The sequence below is a fragment of the Pteronotus mesoamericanus genome, unplaced genomic scaffold, assembly GCF_021234165.1.
Source record: "Pteronotus mesoamericanus isolate MK-2021 breed Mesoamerican mustached bat unplaced genomic scaffold, CSHL_Meso_final contig_90, whole genome shotgun sequence".
NCBI lineage: Eukaryota > Metazoa > Chordata > Mammalia > Chiroptera > Mormoopidae > Pteronotus > Pteronotus mesoamericanus.
Genome location: NW_026555277.1, coordinates 37,533,859 through 37,555,451, shown reverse-complemented (window position 1 = coordinate 37,555,451; position 21,593 = coordinate 37,533,859). Strand labels below are relative to the sequence as shown.

Below are 21,593 nucleotides of genomic sequence, written 5' to 3'. Positions count from 1 at the left end.
CTTAATTCAGCATGTAAGATTTTCAATTGCAAAAATGACTTATTTCAAAAGGCATGCCCATTTTCAAGGCAGTTTAAAAACACATTTAAATTGCAACAAATGTGGATCTCAAGCAGTCATGCATAGTGGTTTTTGTGCATCAGCTTTAGAAAGTTCTAAAATTGGAGATGCTTTTCATAGTGAGACAGCAATGACTGGTTTTATTTTTAATACCCCTGCAGGTGTTCATACTTTAGGTTCACATTTAATTGCACTTTAACAGCATTGGCTCATGTTTTCAGCTGTGTAGCAGTAGTGGTATATTTTATTTAAATCCAAAAAATAATGTATAAACACATTTGCATAATTTATTACATTTGATAATCCTAAGTGGTCCCAGGTTCAGCCTTGCACCATGAAAATGCATTGAGACATCATCATTTTACCTTGTAATTAAGTACAGCGATCTACAGTCTCTCATTTAGTTGTCACAATAACTCTATTCCTGTCTTATAATTATGGATACTTCCTCCTCCTTGGTTCCCTCATGTTTTCTGAGGCTTATTCCCCAGGCTTTCCCTTTATTCTACATGCAACCCTCACATTAGAAATTCATGTGTTACTTGTTTTATCTGTTATTGGTTTCTATTGTTTGCAAACAAAAACCCCAATTAACACCTGATTTTACTTTAAAGTGCTATGTAAAATTACTCACAGTAATTTGGAAATATTTATATTTCTATATGGCCAGATTATAGAGATATACTAGGTTTGTTTCTCTTTCTGTTTTGTAGCCCAGAATGTTTGTTGGGTTTGAGACACCCTGTAAACTATACTGAAAATAGGATGTTTTAAGTTCACAGGCAAAAATCAAAACTAGATTAAGTAGATGTATCATATATTTAAGAAACATTTTCTGTTCAGCCAGATTTGAGTTTGAGTTTTATCATCTTGCCATTGGGAAGGAATAAATGACATTTTTTTTTGGCAGGGATGAGACATGCACAAACTGGGTTCCCAAGAAGGTTGTAGGGTCACTTATTTTAACCTACACTGAATTTGTACAGCATCCAGTTGGGCAGAATAACCTGAGCAGGTGGTAAGCCAGATCTACCTCCCATTTAAAAAAGGCAAAATACATAGATATATTCTCTGCCCACATCCTGATAAGCTATGTCATTAGTATTAGATAAAATCTTAGTTACTTGGATGCCCTTTGCCTTTCTAAATATTGAGAGTGAAGGGATTATGGGATTATAGTGTGGACAAAAAGATTTAAACATGGTCTCAAGAGAATAGAAGGGCTGCTGCTAGAAAAATGTAATTGAAAAACCCAGTATACTTGCTTCCAACAAGGCTGTATAAAGGAGAGAAGAGGAAGCTACAGCATCACCATAATTTAGTATTTCTTTATATAGAGGTCTCTTCAGAAAAAGTCCAACCATGGTTAATATAATGAGAAAAGTTTGCACAAAAATATGTGTAACCTGGCAGACATGGAGAGTGGACTGGAATACACATGCATGAACAATGATGACTTCACTGTGCTAGTCAGTGGGGGCTGTAGACACTGTTGAGTGAGCATGAGTACTGTGTGGCCAACACAATCAAAATGACTAAGTGAGTAGAGCAACAAATCTGCATCAAATTTTGTGTTAAGCTTGAACATACCTCCACAGAAACTATTTGGATGATTCAGAAGGCCACAGCTATGGGCAACTAGTGGTTGGCAGCTTCATCACAACAATGTGCCCATGCATGCATCATGTCTCATGAAGAGTGTTTTTGAAAAACATCAAATCACCCAGGTGACTCAGCCCCCTTACAGCCCAGATTTGGCACCCCGTGACTTCTGGCTTTTCCCAAAACTAAAATCACCTTTGAAAGGGAAGAGATTTCAGACCATCTATAAGATTCAGGAAAATACAACAGAGCAGCTAATAGCGATGGGGAGAACTGTGTGAGGTCCCTAGGTGCCTACTTTGAAGGGGACTGAGGCACCATTGTCCCATATACAGTGTTTTAGTACCTTGTATCTTCTTCAATACATGTCTCTATTTCTCATAGTGCATGGCTGGATACTTGCTGGACAGAACTCATATACTCAGGTGTCTTTTTCGCTTCCCCCCATGACAGGTTAGGCCTACTCTCAGATAACTTCTGATTTAGTGATGAACCTCAACATTTTTTTCTCACTAATTCTCAAAAATAAAATATCTATGTTTGAGTCTCATCAGTGATGTTTTTGTTACTTTACCAAATCTGGACCAAGACTCTGATTGGCTGGGCTTGAGACTTATTCCTTTCTCTTGATATACTGGATGGAGTTAGTATCACACAAGCCACCTGCAACTAGCATGGGAAACATTTCTCATAAGAAAAATCAAAATTATGGTTGTTAGAAGAAGGGATGGTGGAAGAGGGACAGACAGAAAGGACAGACATTTAATCATTTGATGACTTTAAATATACTTTTATTTATATCCCCTCAAGTGAGGCATAATCATCATTAGATCCTGGCATTTTGCATATAATTACATTTTAGATCTTATAAAAATATTGTTAAATTTAATGTAGATGAGATTTTTTACATAGAAGGTAGATGAAATGACACAAATCTGATCACAAAACTGTAAAAACTTTGTTTTTAATGACTAAATATTATCAAACCATAGTTTTACTATAATTAAAGAAGTACAGTCACTAATCATGAGTGGAGAAGTTATATCAGTGCCTTGTCTGGATGTCTGTGTTTTCCATGTTTCTGAAGGATATGTCATCTAAGAATAATCTCAGTATGGGCCTTGATAAGTCTCCCTTGTGTCCCATAATTAGCCCCATTGTGGGTGATTATAATTAATTATTCCCAGTCCTGGATATGTTTCAAAATATGTTTCAAAATAATTCTTAAGCTCTAGAAATGACATTTAGCTTAATGGAAACATATTGCTTTACACAGTTGCCCAGAATTATCTATTGCCAGAGCTAACTCTGGACACACAATATAATCACTGCTTATTGTTGGATGGTGTCCATGTTGAGGAGTGGCAGCTTTCCCAGTGCCAATAAAGTGCATTGTCCAAGTCTATTGTAAACATTTCCAGTGATATCATGTTTTATTCACTGCTTTATCTCTCACCTCAGAATTGAATAGCATGAACAAATGGCAAAAAGGAAAGAAAGAAAAGTTATAAGTGAAGATGCAAATTTTAAGTAGTATAGACTACATTTACCAATATTTAAATATACTAATTTTATTATCATTCCTAATAAAGTTAATCAGGTATGGATACTTTTTGTTGATACATAAATCTTCATACCAAATGTGCTTCATTCAATGTTTACATTTTTATTTTTATTTAAATTTTATTTTTAGATATTTTAACTTCCTACTTTGCAATGTTATTGACATAAAAAAAGAGCATGGTAAATTAATACAGAATGTTATGTACCTTTACCAAAACTTATGTAACATCATAGAGTGATAACACAATTATTGAATCAATAAATTAACATTAATACAATATTATTAAACAAACTATAGACCTTATTTGAATTTTCACAACCTTTGACAAAAACAATAGAACCATAAAAAGATGAAAAATATAAATGCATATCAAATCTTTAGAGATATATCTCTATGTACAAAACAATAGGAGAAATACAAAAGGGAAACTGGACCATTTTATTTAAACATATTTAAGATTGCATGTCAAAAAAATCATAGACATGAACAGAAAGGAAACTAGGGAAGTTTTAAACCTAAAATCTGAGCAACAGTGCAAAGTAGAACATCGATATGTTCCCCATTATTGTAGTTTACAAGATTTTAAATATAGAAGTTACATATATTATTAAAGTCTCTTTAAAAACCCTAATGTTATACTTGTATTATGTGTACAAATATTTCCATAAAGACATTATTGAGTGAATCAAGATAACTCCTCATATGCATAAAACATATTATGGTATTGAAATTCTAAATGAGTGTTTTAGAATTTCATCTCATAGCTAAAGAGGGAAACATAGACAAAGAATTCTTTCGAACTGAGGCAGCTGTACTTCCTCTTTGCATGATAGAAAAATAAAATGGGGAATGATGCTCAAAATCCCATGAGAGTTGTGAGTGAAGAACTCTTAAATTTGGTGCATCCATTTATTCAGTTATTCATTTACTCTGCATAAATTTTGTTCAATTTGCTCATAGTGCTCATCAAATTGATTCTCTTAGAGTCATTATGCAGATGTACTTTACCATTACACTGTTTGCTCCTGTAGAGACATTGTAGTCAAAATCCTGTGAGTTTTGCAAAGTTTTCTGCTCTCGTTTAGCCGTCTCTCTAAAAGGAGGCTGGGAACTCAGGTACTGGGGCGAAGACTAAAAGCTTGAGTGTAACAAGAGAGATATAATTAAATAGCTCTAAGGGTTTAGATTTAGATGGCTAAGAGCCTGTGGCTTTTATGTCAGAAGTACCAAACATTTACCTAAGAATGTAGGAAAATTATAAGTTTGTTAACTGATCTGTCTATATTCAGACAAGCAAGAGAGACCATACTTATGAAGCCTGGAAGACAAAATAGCTTCTGAGCATGAAGAAGCCCTTCAAAAGCAGTTAACTGGTGTCAGAAATATAAGAGGACACTAAAACTACCTCTTTAAAGAGAATACAGACCCTAATGTGCTTGTAGCTATATTATAGTAGGGTCCAAGGTGACCAGCATCTAGGTAATAGTACAAATAAATGCTTGCCGTTTTTAGGGATGCTTTCAGAAATTAGCATCAATTGCAGATTTGAAACTAAAATTATAAAATGATCTTATAAAATAAGATACAAAAATATAAAAGAGGTTAAAGATAAGGCCAAATAAAGTTCCATCTTTTTTAATGAATATGTTACTGTTCATACATCAAAAATTTAATTGAGCACAAGTCTTTTATATGACAGATTCTGCTCAGTGTATCTAAATTCATTGGATTTCATATAATAAAGGGCTTGTTTATGAATAAAACATAGAGAAATGCAATGCCACTGACATATTTAAAGAAATTCTTAGTATTTTATCATTCTTAGTAATAAAACAATGTTTCTTTCCTCAGAATAAAAGCCTGAAAAACAAGCTCTTGTCAGGAAACAAGCTGTGTGGCATCCATGCAGAAGAGGTGAGTCGATTTTCTCTCCCAGTCTCAACTGGCTAGAAACAATATTAGTGTCATTCTTTTTTTAACCTAGACATATGGTGACATTTCCCCCCTTTTAACATAAATTCAAACATTAGATTATGTAAAGGAAACTTTTAGACATCTTTGGATGTTTCAACACTGCATACCCTAAAGTAATGACCGATGCATTTCTTAGAGAAAAAAAGTTATCCTGCTTAATCCACATATAACTAAAATCAATTTCCTGTACTCCTGATTACCCAAATCTACTTTTACTTTATGATCCCTGATTTAATGTTGTAGAAAGTTAGCTCATAGCAAGAAATTCTTAACGACAGTAATGAGATAGTGGTGATAGTGTTCATAGTGATTCTTTATACCTCAGGGAGAGGAGACTCAAGTCACAGCATTAGTTCTTTCCTCTGAGAAGCACAAAGAAAGATGGGATAAATTGTGTAAGAATTTACTAACGGAAACACCTGTGAATAATAGGAAAGGGCAAGAGAGTCTTCCTACCGCTATGCAGATCCAGTGCCTGTGAAGGAAGGGGGAAGGAAAAGCAGTTTGAGTAACAAGAACAGCGGCTTAAACATATTGAAAGTTGACCCCTTTTCCATAACGGCCTAGACTAAGGAACAGAGCTGGTGAAACACCTCTGTTATTTCCTAAATATGCAGCCCACTTTTGTTTCCAAAACCTCTTCCTATTATTATCACCTTTTAGCAGGACAGGAAAGATTTCCTGGGGACTCACGAGCACTGCTTTTTAGGAGTACAAATATGAAGTAGTGGCACATATTTGATTGTACCCTGTTTGCCAGAACTGGGTCACCTGCCTAGTCAAGTGGAAGGGAAATGGAAAGTACCATCAGTGTGGTAGTCGTGTGCCCATCCAGAATTTTGGTTTTCTTTTATCGAAGAAGGTGAGACCTCTCCTTGATGGGCATGTAAATGTGATCATTATAAACTCTAAAGTTAAAATCTAACATGAAATTTAATAAGTCATTTTATAACATCTATACAATACTATTGTATATGAAATAAATATACATTTTTCAATACCTGGGAATTACAGGTCAATGCCCCATAAGATAAAAAAAAAAATCAAACTGAATGGGTTGTAGTATTTCTTTCATTGTAATTTTCAATTTGGGTAGAGATCATTTCTTATATTGTTTATATTTTCTATGGTCCCCATAATACTCATGTACAGGGTCCAGCAGAAGTAATACCTGTTTGAGTGTGGTTTTGGGGGTAATAATATAGGTGTAATAATTTATAGTTTTAATTTGAGTATTTCACTTAAAATGTCATATAGCTTGCTTGAGTGTGATATGTTACAGAATTACATGTTTTAACTTTGTAATAAAAAAGGGGCGTTATTTGTGCCAGACCCTGTACATGAAAGAGAGATGGCTCCCAGGAGAAGTCTTCCGTAGCATTTAGAAGCAAACAAGAACAGCCTGGGCTCACCTGTGCTTTTTAGCCCCTTATTTCAGAAATGATTCATATTTTTTCTTCATCTCAGTTGCTTAAAGAATATATTATTCTGCATTCTTATTTATTATTTACTAGACACTTTATATGTTAGTATTATGTAATGTTAAAATGAATTGAATATATTCATTTTAAGTTACACATTTACCCTATCTGTTTATTTATGGATCAAATTTAGAATTTAAATTTGGGTGATAAGGAAGGCATATATTTTTGTCATAATAATTTGTCTTCAATATAAGTGGAAAATTTTATTATTTCTTTCACCACCACCACTACCAAAACAGAAGAATAATAACTTTTATTGGTTTAGGAGCTAAAGGGAGTTTGTCTTCTGGATCAGTGATCCTATATGTTTGCTATTCATAGATGCACAAAATGTCCAAGTCCCACTGACAACAAATGCATTGCCATTATTTTACTTTGCCAAGGAAAATATTAAAAATGATAGAAGCTACTTCAAATATCATGTACCATCATATCATTATAACTATTATTTCATGAAAGAAATGGTATTTGAATATGAAATTGTAGGGAAGAAACATCTCCGACTAAACGATAGTCTCCAAAAGGGAAAATAAGTCCAGCCAAGATGTTCTATCATGGCCAACATCTCCTGTCTTTCTTACCTCCTTTATTTTCTTTTTATTATAATTATAATCATCTTCATAATTATCATCATAATTGTCATAATTATCACAAATTTTATTTTTGCGGTGCACTTGTAAAAACTTGATGACTCACACAGACCAACATTTAGAATTACATTCAAGATCATTAACATTCATAAAAGAAAAAGTACTGAAATCCCCAATAGAGTAATATCTCAATCATTTGAAGAGTACAGCTCTGAAAAATTTAATTTTTCAAGATGAAGCCAAAGAGCTAAAAGAAAACATCCAGTGCCAACTAGGGTTTCAAATCAATGTGCATCACAAGATAGAGATGTACTCATTCAAAATGTGTTTATTCTTACTTATCATATTCTGATTAAATATTTAGATAGGATTTTTCTTTTTAACCCACTGAAAATTAGAGGAGTGGAATACCAGATGTGGAGAAGTGATGAGTGTGATGAAAATTTCTAAAAAATTATTTTTAAATAACTATAACTAAGCTCAGGAAACCTAGCAATTCATGTTCACTTTGTGCAGAAGAAAAGACATGGAGGTTTATATTATAGTTCCTGAATGAATTAATGCATAATACAAAATTTATATTTTAATAATAAATCTAAGTTATAAAGAAATGTTTAAATTATATCCTGTGCATTCAGTATAAGTATGCAGTAAAAAATGAATACCCAAAATGGTTTACATTAAGTCCTTTCTGACACTTAAAATAGAGAGTTTCAATTATGTGGAAGAAAAAGTGAAGTTGGTCAAATTTTGCACACTGTATGTAGTGGTAATCTCTCATTCCCCATTGATATTAGTCAACATTAGTTTGGGGAAAAAAATGAAAGTATGTTTTCCTAAGAGACTGTTTTGGCTGTAAATAAGTCCTGGACAGCAGATTGCAACAGCAGGGAGAAAAGCCTAATCAACTGTGCATTTGAAGTTGAGAAAGATAACAGAAATAGTCCTTTACTGAAATCAGTAGCACAAAATTAAGGATAGCCATGAAACCCAGGAAAGGTTTTGGAAATAAAGTTTGGATAACAAGAGAGAGATGCTGTGTCTGAAATATCATTCTTTTGGGTCACTTGGGAATCTTTGTGTGAGGAAGAGCAGCGTTGTGGTAGATAGAGAGTCCTGAAGTAGCGATATAAAGTCAAGGTACTGAGGGCTCATGTGTGTTTACTTCTCAAGAGCCAGTACCAACCATATACACATAATGATGGCTCTTTGTCTTCCTGTGCATCATGTCATGCATTTTACTTTCACTAACCATATCAAGAAAAAAGGATTCTTTTTTAATGAAAATAAAACCTTAATAAGCTGTAAGAAACCACAACCTACTGTTCCTTGCTGCTTCTGCGTATGGAGTTTAATTGCGTAATTCTGAATTGTTAATGTTCAAACTCTTCCTTGCTTCCTCCCTTGCTTCCTATCTCATTCTCTCTCCCCTTCTCTCTCCTTCTCCCCTTTCCCTCCTCTCTTTCTTTCTGTTCTTCTCTCTCATCACCTATTCCCCTCTCTCCTTCCTTCTTTTCTCATGTCCTTTTATTTTGTTTATGTTTTTATTTTCATTTTGTTTTCTTTTTGTTCTCTCTCATTACCTTCCTGATTCAAAGGATCACAGAATGCAGGTGGCTGACAATAAGGATGTCTGTGAAAAGCTAATATTAGAACCTTGCAGTGGTGTATCATTTACAATACTTTCCACGTTATACTTTAATTGGTGGTACTTCCAACATTGGATAATGACTTGGAATTTATAGCACCACGGTCTCCCACTTTGCAAACTCTACTACCTTTCATGGTTAGAAATGTTCTGAATACAATAGGAAACAATCACAGTACACTTGCAGGTGGTTTAATGGAAGACTCATATACATTCAATATATGCTTGTAAAATTATAACATTTCAAATATAAGAACGCACTTTATTTATTAAAGAAAACTTCATTTCAACATAGTTTACTAGGATATAATAGTATCATGAAGATACTATGCTTATATGTACTATGGCCAGCTACTTTTAAAATTGAATCTTATTAATATATAACTTACATAGAGCATATTCTATTTAAGTATACATTTTTAATGGGTTGGATCAATGAATATATTTAAAAAATGTAACATTTCCATTTCCCCAAAGCTTTTTTCTTTGCTATTTTATAATCTCTACCATCAATCCCCAGACAATGCCCAATACTAACCTGAATGTTCTCCCTATCTTTTTCCTTGTAGTTTTGTAGGATATTATATAAACGGTATATACGAAATATAGTTTTTAGTGACTGAATTCTTCCACATGGCTTAATGCTTTTGAAATCCATCTGCATTGTTATGTATTCCAGTACTTAATTCTTCCTTAAAAATTGCTCAACATTATTCTGCTATTCCATTTCATGGATACACCATAATTTGTTTATTATTCACCAGTTAATGGAAATACGTTTTTGTCCAGCATTTGACTCCTATGAAAAAAAGATACTCTAAACAATTATTTACACATTATACTTTCTCTTGGGTAAATACCTACAAAGGATTGCTCTGTAATGCAGTATGTGTATGTTTAACTTATAATATGTTGCCAAGTTGTTTCACAAAGTGATTGTATTATTTTATATTGTCACTCAACTATTTTTTCAGTTATCATCTTTTCATGTGACTATTTGTTTGTGTTCCATTTTTTCTACTGGAAATGGCACTGGATGTTTTTAAAGAATTGGAACCAATAATCTTGATATAGAGAGACAAATTGCTCACGTTTTTAAGTTAGAATGTTTGAAATTGGGTTTTCTCTGGACAAAATGGGAAGTATGCTCATCAACTGTGGTTTACCAGGATGCATTTCAGTGTGGTAGCCAAACACCTCTGCTGAGGGAGATTCCTGCTACAAGCACATTTCCATCTGTAATGGTCCTCTTAAAGAGCCCGTTCTTCTCGCAGGCAGGCACCATTAACCTCAGCTTCTCAGCGCTCAGTGTTTCTTCACCTCCTGTCACATGTGCTTGCTGCCTTCTCCTTGAACATATGTCAAATACAAATTTGGTGGTCAATTTAAACTTATCCATATCTAATTTTCCTTTAATAAATAATACAAATAAGCAGTGAAAACTGAGGCATACATACAATTGCAGAGATGCATGTAGCATCTGAAGTTAGGTTTGGCCAGCCTGGTTGGCATGTCTCGGTTGGGTGTTGTCCTGGGAACTGAAAGGTCATCAGTGTGATGGTCAGAGCACATGGCTGGGTGGCCAGCCAGTCCCCCGGGGCATGTACAGAAGGTAAACAGTCTATGTTTCTCTCTCGCCTTCTCTTTCTCCCTCCCTTCCCGCCTCTCTAAAACTCAAAAATAAAATATTAAAATTAGTGTTGGCCAAGCTTAGGTGACTCAAAGTCTTTGGATGAGGGGAGGAAGAGTAAGCCACTTTCTTTTAATATGACTTTTAAAAATAGGTTTTGTTTGTTTGTTTTTTAGCAGGCTTTGGTTTTCTCTCTTTGCCTAGAATAGTTGGATGTCCTACTCCTAACGAGGAGATTAAGCTTTTCTGTTTCATTTCCAAAGTCATTGGGCTCTCTTGCTTGGCTACAAAGTTCATTTTTGTGAAGTTTGAAAGAATTTTAATCGTCAAGTTTGAAAATGTAAATGAAATTAAAGCACTAACCTGTGTTTCTGCTCTTGCAGTCAAAAAAAATCCAAGCCCAGCTGAAAGAGCTTCGTTATGGGAAGAAGGACTTACTATTTAAGGTGAGCACCCTTCTCCCTCCCCGCTCCAAACTGCTAGTCTAGTTTGTAAATTACTTAAAATATGATTTAACTTAAATTTCCAGATGTGCACACAAATTAGAGTTGCCTTTGACTGCGTTTAAGATGTTCTCATTTTCTTACCTACTTAATTAATGGATATAAATGCAGTTATAGTTTCCTGGGTACATTCTTAATCAAAGGCAGGCATCATTGCAAAGTATATAAAGTCCCTTTTTGACCTTTAATTACTTTAATTCAGCATTGAGGAATATTATCTTTTGGAATTTTCACATTAAGGAGAACATATATTGAGTAAGTTTACTGAGATGAGTGAGGTCCACTGGTAACCTACATTCTTAACTTCCAAAGATCCTGAGTAGATCTCCTGATTGTTAATGGTTTTCGTATTTAATCATTGTTGTTTGATTTTGGTAATTGATTCTTTTCTTTCTTTACAAGACTATCAAGTCAAGACCTCTGCATGGTTAGACATCTACCACAAACTGTGAATGTGATAGTAAATAATACCCCTGCACCAAAGGTGCCCATTTGGTAATCTCTGGTACCTAGTAATGTTATCTTTCATGGCAAAGGGGACTTCGCATGTGTGATTAAGTTAAAAATTTTGAAATGGGAAGATTACCCCAAATTATCCAGGTGGTTCCTAAATGTAGTTACACAAGTCCTTAGGAGAGTGAGACAAAAAGACCTCAATAAGAAAAAAGTTATGTGACCCCAGATGCTGGGGAAGGAAAGGCAGTATGAAGGATTCCTCCCAATAGCCTCCAGAAAGAATCAGCCCTGCCAACACCTTAGTTTTAATTGCATAAAATTCATTTTTCACTCCTGATTTCCATAGCTGTAAGAGAATAAATGTGTGTTGTTTTAAGCCATGCCATTTATGGCAGCAAGAAAAACTACTACAGATAATTTATCTTTATCTCCTTTGAGCATGGAAAATAAGAGCCAGGTGCTTTTAATTGTAGTTCTTATGGTACATTTGCATAGTCAAATATAGTAGAATAATAGGACATTAGGCTCTTAGTTGTAGGAATAACAGTTTTTTTAGATAAATAAGAAGTGCAAATTATTTTGTCTGTGATATTGCTTTTAAAATGTTTTCACAACAGTGATCAACTCAATCTACAAGAGTCAGGTATAATTCATTTTATTTAATAGTTGAAAAATCCTATAATTTTTTTCAGAAATGCCTTATCTCTCTTCTTTGGCTCCTTCCCTTTTAGCATAGAGTCGTGAGAAGTCATTCCTTTTATGTCAACCAATATTTATGAAATACTCATTCTGTGTAAGGCATATTATGCTTCTTGCTCTTCCATAAATATGCTCCCTGTCATTCCATTCCTTTGACCTTAGTTGTAACAGGACAGTCCCCAGAACACCAAAAACACTGTTAATTAATTATCATTAGTGCTTACTGATCCATACTTCTCAGCACTCTGCTCATTGTAAGTAATAAATAGATAAGACAAAAATATGAAACACAAACGTCTAACTTTAATCTCTCATTCTGAGACTTGCAATTTGGCTGTCTTAACTCCTCCATTCAGCTTGGCTTTAGCTTTTTGCAGTCATCAACAATAAATAATTGAAATAGAAAAAAGTTTGTGTATGTGTTTTCATATGCAAAGAAATTTCTAGTTCTCTGGATTAGTTTAACTTAATATCAGAAATGTAATAGCATAAATTCCAGTTTCCTAGAGCTGGTAAATTTTAACTATTAGGCTGACAGATTTATGTAAAGATATAAAATTATATGAGACTTTTGAAATCTTTTGAATTTCATTTCTCAAATCAGAGAGTTATAGAAAGGAAAGTTGGGAGAAGAAAATGAGGAAACCGACTAATTTTCTGTGATTTATTTCTTTGTAATATGCCAGTTGTGGAATATAGATTATTAATTTATCAGCTTTCAAGAACTACCAAAATGTTAGTTTGTTGAAAATCTTTTTGACTTGGAAATGAGACATTATATATAAACCTTGTTATTTCACATCACTTTAGGAGGAACACTTGTGTATGAAATCAGGTGATTGTGTATGACTAGTCTATGAAGTTACATAAATTATAATGTCCTCAGTTTATATCCTCCCCCAAAAGCTGTTTAACAGAAAATTGTCTAATAATTAAAATAACTAGAGGTCTAGAAGCATGAGGATTTTATAGTTTGTTCAGGAGTTAAGCAATATCAACAAGGGTCCATATTTTTTTTTCTCTCTCTCTTTTTTGTTTTTCTTCTTTCCATGTCATGATCCTCAGCTTACTAACTTGTTCTAAGACTTGACTCCTCATTGTATTATGATAGTGCTAAAGTTCTATATGCTGCCCTCATCCAACTGTGCACGAAGTCAGAGACTAGTGTCATAATTTTTATAAAGGAGAGAAAAATTTTAAGAAGTCTTTCCAAACTTTGTCATGTATCCATGCAGAATTGAGACCTAGGTGTTTTCAGCTTCTATTGTGAAAGATGGTTTCTTTTTTATATAAAGTAAAATGGAAGGAGATTACTGATGGAGAGGCAACAGTTTCTACTACAATGTAATTATCTACTCATCTGGATAGCAGTAAATGGTAAACTCATCTGATCTGCTTGCTACTATAGCCACAATGTACATTTAGGTCTTGCATAAACATACTTAAGTGAACGAATGAATACATACCTACATATGCATACACATATATACCTACATAAATTGATGTATGAGGGCAGGAGATAGTAGAAATTGATATATGTTACCCTAAAGATTATGTGACCACAGAAATTTACCTATGAACCTTGAAAAATGAGCCCACAACTGAATACTCCATTTCCAATAGTTTTACTGAGAATCTATTAAATTTTGAATAGAATTGATAGGTTTAGTAAAGATGGACTTTAAAAGAGCAATGCTTGTTCTGGCTGGTGTGGCTCAGTGGATTGAGCACCAGCCTGCAAACCAAAGGACTGCTGGTTCTATTCCCAGTCAGGGCACACACCTGGGTTGTGGGCCAGGTCCCCAGTAGGGAACACGTGAGCATCAACCGCATATTGATGTTTCTTTCTCTCCCTTCCCTCTTTCTCCCTCCCTTCCCCTCTCTAAAAACATAAAATTTAAAAAATCTTTAAAAAAAAAACTAGGACAGTGCTTGTTGCTGAAGCACTTACATTTTATGTCAAAAATAATGGCATGTGCTGACAATTGTAAGACATGTTGATAAATTGCACCCTTATTAACGTTTGAGAGCTGGTTTTTGATTGGGGAAGGCTGCCAGCAGTAGTGAACATTCCCTGCTAAAGAGAGTAGTGAGGCCCTGCTGACTGTGAACTAACTGCCTGGGACTGGAGTTACTTTTTATCCTTCTTGATTGCACTTGGAGCTGATATTCTCTGGAATACATGCTCTTCATTTTGCTGCTATGTTTACTTTTACATATTCACTTCCTCTCTATTCCAGAAATATCATTTTTCAATTTTAAAAACATCAAGAAGTCCAAAGCTAAGAGATAACATTTAAAATACCATCACTAAGAAGAAATACAATATTTTGAAATATTTCAATCTAGTTGTTTTTGTAATAGATATAATCTGCTTTGTGATTAATATATGTGTATGTACATATATTACTATATATTATATATTCTGCTTTTCCACATAATTTTAAACATACAAATCCTTTCATTATAATTGTTTCATAAAATTTTAAATGAATAATTTTCCATGATATCTACATGCCTAAGTGACTTATGTGTATTATGATTTCAGTTTACACTGTGATGAAAAGGCGGGGGTGTGGGATAAAGGATAGTAAAGGGATTAAGCAAAGGACATCTATGCACAACCCATGGACAAAGACAACAATATGAGGATTGTCTTGGGGAGGGGAGAGGGTGGGGCTGGGAGGAGGTGGGGAAAGGGAGAAAAGTGGGAACAAGTCTGATAGTATGCACAGTACAAATAAAATTTAAAAAACTAAAAAGAAAAATTTATTATTTTTAACTTGAAGTGCAGTTTTACATTGAACATGTATCTAACTAAGATACTTTACTAAAATCATTGAAAACTGTTAAATGCTAAGTGAGGATACCTAGAACACATTACTTTTTCTGGATTTGGATATTTTATAACTTTATTGAAGAATAATTGACAAAGATGATTGTATATATTTAAAGTGTACAATATGATGATTTGTTGTACACATACACGGTGGAATGATTATCAAGATAAACATAATTTACATATCCATCACCTCACATAGTTAACTCTTATTTTTTGTGTCTGAGCCGAGAATGATTTACTTCTGCCAGATGTTAACAGCTGTGCCAGTTTGCATCCCTGCTGAGTGTATACGGATTCCCTTTTCTTCATATCCTTTCCAAAATTTGTTATCTCTGTCTGTCGATAATAGGCAACTTTGAATTGTACAGTATCCTATTATTAGCTGTAGTCATCATGATGTACATTTGATCCTCATAACCTGTTCTCATAAACACAAATTTGTAAGCTTTGACACCTATCACCCCATTTCCATCCCTTCCTGACCTGGTTACCACTATTTTCTTCTCAGTTTCTATGAAATAGCTTTTTTGTTTGTTTTTTTAAGGGGGGCATATTTGTTTTTGTGTTTTAAGATTCCACATATTTCACATATAAATGATGCTCTACAGTATTTGTCTTTGCCTGCCTTATTTCACTTATTCTAGTGACCTCCAGATCCAACCATGTTGTTACAAATAGCAGGGTCCTCCTGTTTTTAATGCTTGAATAATATTCCAGTGAATATATGTGACACATTTTATTTATTCATTCAAACATGGAAATACATATAGGTTAATTTCATATCGTGGCTATTGTGAATGACACTACAATGAACATGGCTATACAGATATCTCATTGAGATATGTACACAGAAGTGGCAATGCTCAATCATATGGTACTTCTATTTTAACTCTTTGACAAACTGACATACTGTTTTCCATAATAGCTGTACCAATTTACGTTGCCGCCAACACCGTATAAGAGTTCCTTCTTCTCCATATCATTATCAACATTTATCTCTTCTCTTTTGTGATAACAGAACTAACATTGTGTCTCGTTGTGGTTTTGCTTTGCATTTCCCTGATAATTAGTAGTGTTGAGTATCTTTTAATAGTCCTGTTGGCCATTTGTATATTTTGTTTGAAAAAAATTTCTGTTCAGGTCTTTTACCAACTTTTGCATTGTATTATTTGTTTTTTCTACTATTGAGTTGTGTGAGTTCTTTATGTATTTTAGATATCAACCCCTTAGCAGATATATGGTTTGCAAATATTTTCTTCCATTTGTAAGTTGCCTTTTCAATTTGTTGATTGTTTCCTTTCAAGTACAGAAGTTCTTTAACTTGATATATTTCTGCTGGTTTATTTTAGATTTCATTATTTGTGCTTTGATTTCTTATGCAAGAAACTATTGCCAAAAAAATGTCAAGAACCTTTCTTCTTGCATTTTATCCTAGAAGTTTTATGGATGCAGGTCTTACACTTAAGTGTTTAAACCATTTTGAGTTCATTTTTGTGAGTGGTAAAAGAGAGGGGCCCAGTTTTACTCTTTGACATATGTCTCTCCAGTTCTGCTAACACCATTTATTGAAAAGACTCTTCTTTCCCTGCTGTGTGTTCTTAGTGCTCTTATAAAAATTGGTTACTCACTGTAGCACATATTGAATATTCCATCTTGCTTTGTTCTCTTGTAGTTATGAACTCTTTGTTGATGTCCTGTCCTTAGGTTTCAGATGGATGAACTTTTTTTTGTTCCTAATATCCACCCTTTGCCTTACAGTCCAACATTCTGAGACATTCAATTTAGATTCTTCTGTTTGTTTCATAAACAAAAAAACTATGACATATCTACACTGAAGGATGCTTGTTTTATGATTATTTCTCTTACTTACTGAGTAAAACCAATTTAAAAATACCATGTCTTTGAAATAAAGTAGAAAAATAATTAAATTAGTGTTATATGACATTTTTAGTCTAATGATGTAATAATGTCTTATATTAATTATTATATATAATTAATATCATATATAAGCATTTTATACTGACCTAGTACTGACCTAGATTATTTCATTAATCTTTCTACAGTCCCTGAGACAGAGAGGAAAAGTTGTAGGATTTACTGCACAATGAGTAAATTGAGATCTTGAAATAGTTGACACTTGCTTAAGGCCATCAAAATACTTGTGCAATTTGTGCAAAATTGAAGCCATCACTATTCCATTCTATTTATTTGCTTATTTTAAATTAAACTGCCTTGTTGGAGAATTACGGATCAAGCCTATTTAACAGGGATTTATAGTTATTCCTTTGATAACTATTTCTATAACATTTATTTATACCATTGTAACAGAATTCTAACATATTTGGTGATTTAGTAGCTGCATCCATTTTTTTCTGAAATGCAGACATCAAAATGGCATGTGTTTTCATTGGTATTTTCTGTAGAAACCAGATGTGCTCAACTTGCTATCTCTGTTGATTTCTGCTGCTGAAAACAAAAACATTGCCACATGAATTTGGTATGGCTACCAAAAAATGTCAAATTATTTTCTGATGACTTGAATTTTTGGAAGCAATTGCCTCTTAATTTTAAAACCTTGTGTAATTTAAATATAATTTTTGTACATCTGTCTCTCATTAACTTAGATTTATCTCATCACGTGATAAACAATTTTTAATGAGCAAAGCATTTTCCATGCCATTTGCTATGTGTCAATGTATCTCTAATTAAATGAGTTTTGGCCCTAAAAATGTAAGCACTTTGCAGAACTGGTTAGAAGGGTTACAGATTGTGTTTTCTTACAGAAGTCAAAAAGCTTTGAGGTTTTCAAAACACATTCCTTTGTACCTCAAAATAACTTGATGAGTTTAATCAAGGCAGGTAATTCTGTCACCTAATTATGGATCAGAAAAGCAGCACCTAGAGATGGTTGTCTGAAATCATAGCATTAGTAAGATGCAGAGTTTAATTCTAATCTAAGCCTTTGACTCCATTATTCCATGTTTCCTTGTTATATTCCCATTTTGTATCTTAAGAGTGATTTAATGATACTTTCAAAAACATAATTTTTAATGTACTCAAAGATTTGAATGGTAAATATGCATAGCTAGAAATATAACTTAGTGACTTAAAAATAGTATTGTTACCGAACAAATGGACCCATTGTGGGGGGGGGGTGCCCAGATGCTATTACCGAAACAATGCCCCCTGCTTCCCCAGGGTCCCTCAGTTGTGGGTCCTTTGCCCTCCACCCTTGGAATTATGGCTCTGAATGGCAGAGTTTGGTGAAAAGGAAAGGAATTATTTATTCAAAAATTATACAGGTTTGATTAATGGCTAAATGTCACCCTTAAACCTCAAAATCCCTTTAAAACAACCACCAGCACACACATAGTCCTGCCTTCCTCCCTTTGCCCAGGCAGGCCACTCAGACCAGTCAGGGGTACCGCCCTTCAGAAGAAAAAGAACAGAAGTCCGGGGCTCGGCTGGGCAGGCCTCTCGCAGTTCTCAGCACCACCCTCTGCATCGCCACCATCTCCCGCTCTTAATCCAAAACCATGTGGCGCCTTCTCCTGGCCCACTAGCAAGAGTCCTTTCTCCCCTCTTTCTTCCCGTGTGGTCTTCACACTGTTCCCCAGAGTCTGTGTCCCTTTGTCTCTCCTGCAGGCCCCTGTCTCTCCTCCTTCCTTTCCCAGTTACATTCTGTATTAAGTCTTTCAAATCTTCCTGATTAGCCTTGGTGATATGCAAAATAACCTTCTTTGCATATGAGGAATGAAGCAAACCTGTTATTGACATGCAAAATGACTCTCAATGGCCCTGCTCCAGTCTCCTATCCCCCAGGGCAGCCTGCCTTGGGGTGGGGAGAATTTTCCTTGGACACCCCAATTTCCGGACCCCATTACAAATACCCTTTGTGGGGGGGCCTGGCTGTGCCCCATTACAGTATCTGTTGGTAACTAAATTCAATGCATTTCCTGAAAAACATAATAATTTTTATTTCAAAAATATTTTCAGCATTGAATTGGTACTTGCTTGGTACAGAGGTTTCTTTTCTGACTCCCTATATTTTGAGATCTACTCTAATAGTTTCTAAAACTACTGGATAAGGGCATGCTCTTTCATAGAAAACTAATTGACATTGTTTAAGGCAACCTAACTTTTAACACTTGTTGAAACTAAACAAAAAAAATAGAGGTTTGGCTGCCTATCACCACAAAAGCCAAGCTCATGAGGCAGATGTTGGGGCAAAAGGAAACTTTATTCAGATGATCTGTGACCTAAGAGAATGGCAAACTCCCATCTCGAAGACCAGCTACACTTTCAGCCATGGAAAAAGTCCAACAGTTCTCAGTAAGGCCCAGCCAAAAGCCAGTGCCCAGAGTTCCTGCTCCATTTTAAAGTACAGTGCTTTGGAGCCAATAGGCAGCTGCTAAGTGGTCACAGTCCCCATCCAGGTATCTTGCCTTGCTCCCAGCTGCTGTCCATTTTAGCTCCCTCCTGTGGCCTGCCAGTGAAGCAGGCATAGCCACGGGGCCTGCAGCAGCCACGACTACCTGGTCACATGCTCTGGGGTAAAGAACACACACGTGCATGGGCTAGCCATCACCCGGTGGGAAAGAGATAGTGAGGCTCCATCCTGGAGGCCCTGGGGCATGTGGCCCCTCGGCCATGTGGCCAGTGGAGAGAACAGGTCAGTGCATGAGGCAAGCTCAGGTCATAAGCAAAAGACAGAGAGCTTTTTTGTTCCCCTGGGATTATATTAGCTTGGGTGTGGGATGCACCAGGTGCTTTCTCAAAATGACCAATCAACTTCCCAAACTTTCACATGCTTTGAGTAGGTCCAACTTCCAACCAATCCCTTCTTTCTGCCAGGCTATACTGACAGGCCTCTTTGGTCTAGAGCTTCCTCCTATGCAATTTTGACTTCTGCGGTACATGTGCCCACTCCCAATCTGGTACCCGAGGGAGGAGGGGAAAGAGTTTGTCTTTCTATTCCATTATACGGCTAGCTTTTCAGGAAGTCCGTGTGGGAACCTCCCCTGTCACCCTCTTGGTGGGAACACTCGCTGGCACCCTGACTGTTTTATGGTAACATTGTTGCTTCCATGGTAAACACACAAAAACCAATGAGCCTCACTTATTTTTATTTTTAATATTCACCTGACAATGAAGTAGATATACAGGTTTTAAAAGGACACATATTTATTAACAAAAGCCCTGACAAATTTAAATTTAATAAGCATTTTTTTCCTAAAAAACATTGGCAATATCCCAAATACTGAAAAGCACTAAAATACTTAAAGAAACCAAGCCCAGAGTTTTAAAGTGATTTATCTATGATTGCACAAATTCAATACACATTCTCCGACTTCACATTTATTCATTTGTTGACAATTATTGATTGAGCATGTGTTACCTGTGAGGCATCTGAGCCAAGTGATTTTCCCCTTTTGACCAAGATTCCTGATTCATAGTTTGAATTCAGAGGACATATTACAGAAAGATATTGACTCAGAATTTTTTCAGAATGTTTATAGTTTGCATAGGGCATTGTTTTGAATGGAGATTTGTATAAATTATCAGATTATCAAATTGTCTATAAGCATTCAAATTTAACAACTTAAGAACTATTGCTTTGAATATTGACCTCAACCTTCTACTATTCTAAGCACTTTTAGGGAATGGTAAGCTTTATCTTGTTCGTGTTGGTCATACTGTGCCTGTTCCAAGTTTGTCTTTTTATTTCTTACTCTGTTCATTTATTAGAAAACAGGCATATTCTCTCGCACTGATGATTATGTTAGACGTGATTTTTTTGAAAATACTTATAATTTTAATATTTTTAAAATGTTACCATTTTAACCAAATTTACCAATAATTCAAAATTTGCAAAAAAAAAATAGTGTGACTTATCGCATAGGAAAACAAAAGAGTTTAAATGCATTTTTAAATGTGAATACTTTGTGTGTCCCATTTCCCATTCGGTGCCTATTCCACTCTTGCTAATTAATGGGCCATGGTGCCTTTTCCCACTGAGCTTAGTTGTAGCCTCAGAATTATTCTCCTTCCAAGACTTGAAGCAGCTCCCAAAAGTTAGTCATAATTGATACTCAATATAAACCTACCTGCCATCCATGAAAGAGCTTTATATACTTTGCCTGTAGTCATTTTTTAGTCCCTTGATAGCTACTCTTGCAGGACTTCTCACTATTGTCTTACTGTTACAGTAAATAATAATTGTTACATATTTGCAAAAACATTGTAAAGAAGTAGTCTATAAACTAAGGAAGGTTAAGAGAATACAGTACAGGTGATAATCTTAGTGCAGAAAATCAAAATGAAGACAATTACCTTCAGACCAACCCTAGAACTTTACTCCCTGGGTCCGAGAGGGTGGAGCACAGATTGTTCTGCTGATTTTCCCTACTTACCACACGTGCTATTGACCTTGTTGCATGTGTGTCATGGCTTAGCAAGCTGCCCTCTGCCTGAGAGGGGCCCCCAGCCTTTACTAGGTTCAGCTGACTTTGCATATTTCCTTGCATGGAGCATGAATAGA

The 21,593-nt window shown here is 35.0% G+C and overlaps 1 protein-coding gene across 3 annotated transcripts in view; it reads left to right on the top strand.

Moving 5' to 3' along the window:
* The window catches only part of LUZP2 (leucine zipper protein 2), a 353,608-nt gene that overhangs the window by 273,369 nt on the left and 58,646 nt on the right, over positions 1 to 21,593 (top strand). For all 3 annotated transcript variants that reach the window (XM_054585982.1, XM_054585981.1, XM_054585983.1), the window contains exons 6-7: positions 5,078 to 5,140; positions 10,936 to 10,998. In XM_054585982.1, the coding sequence (XP_054441957.1) occupies positions 5,078 to 5,140; positions 10,936 to 10,998 (126 nt within the window). The remainder of the gene's footprint in view (positions 1 to 5,077; positions 5,141 to 10,935; positions 10,999 to 21,593) is intronic.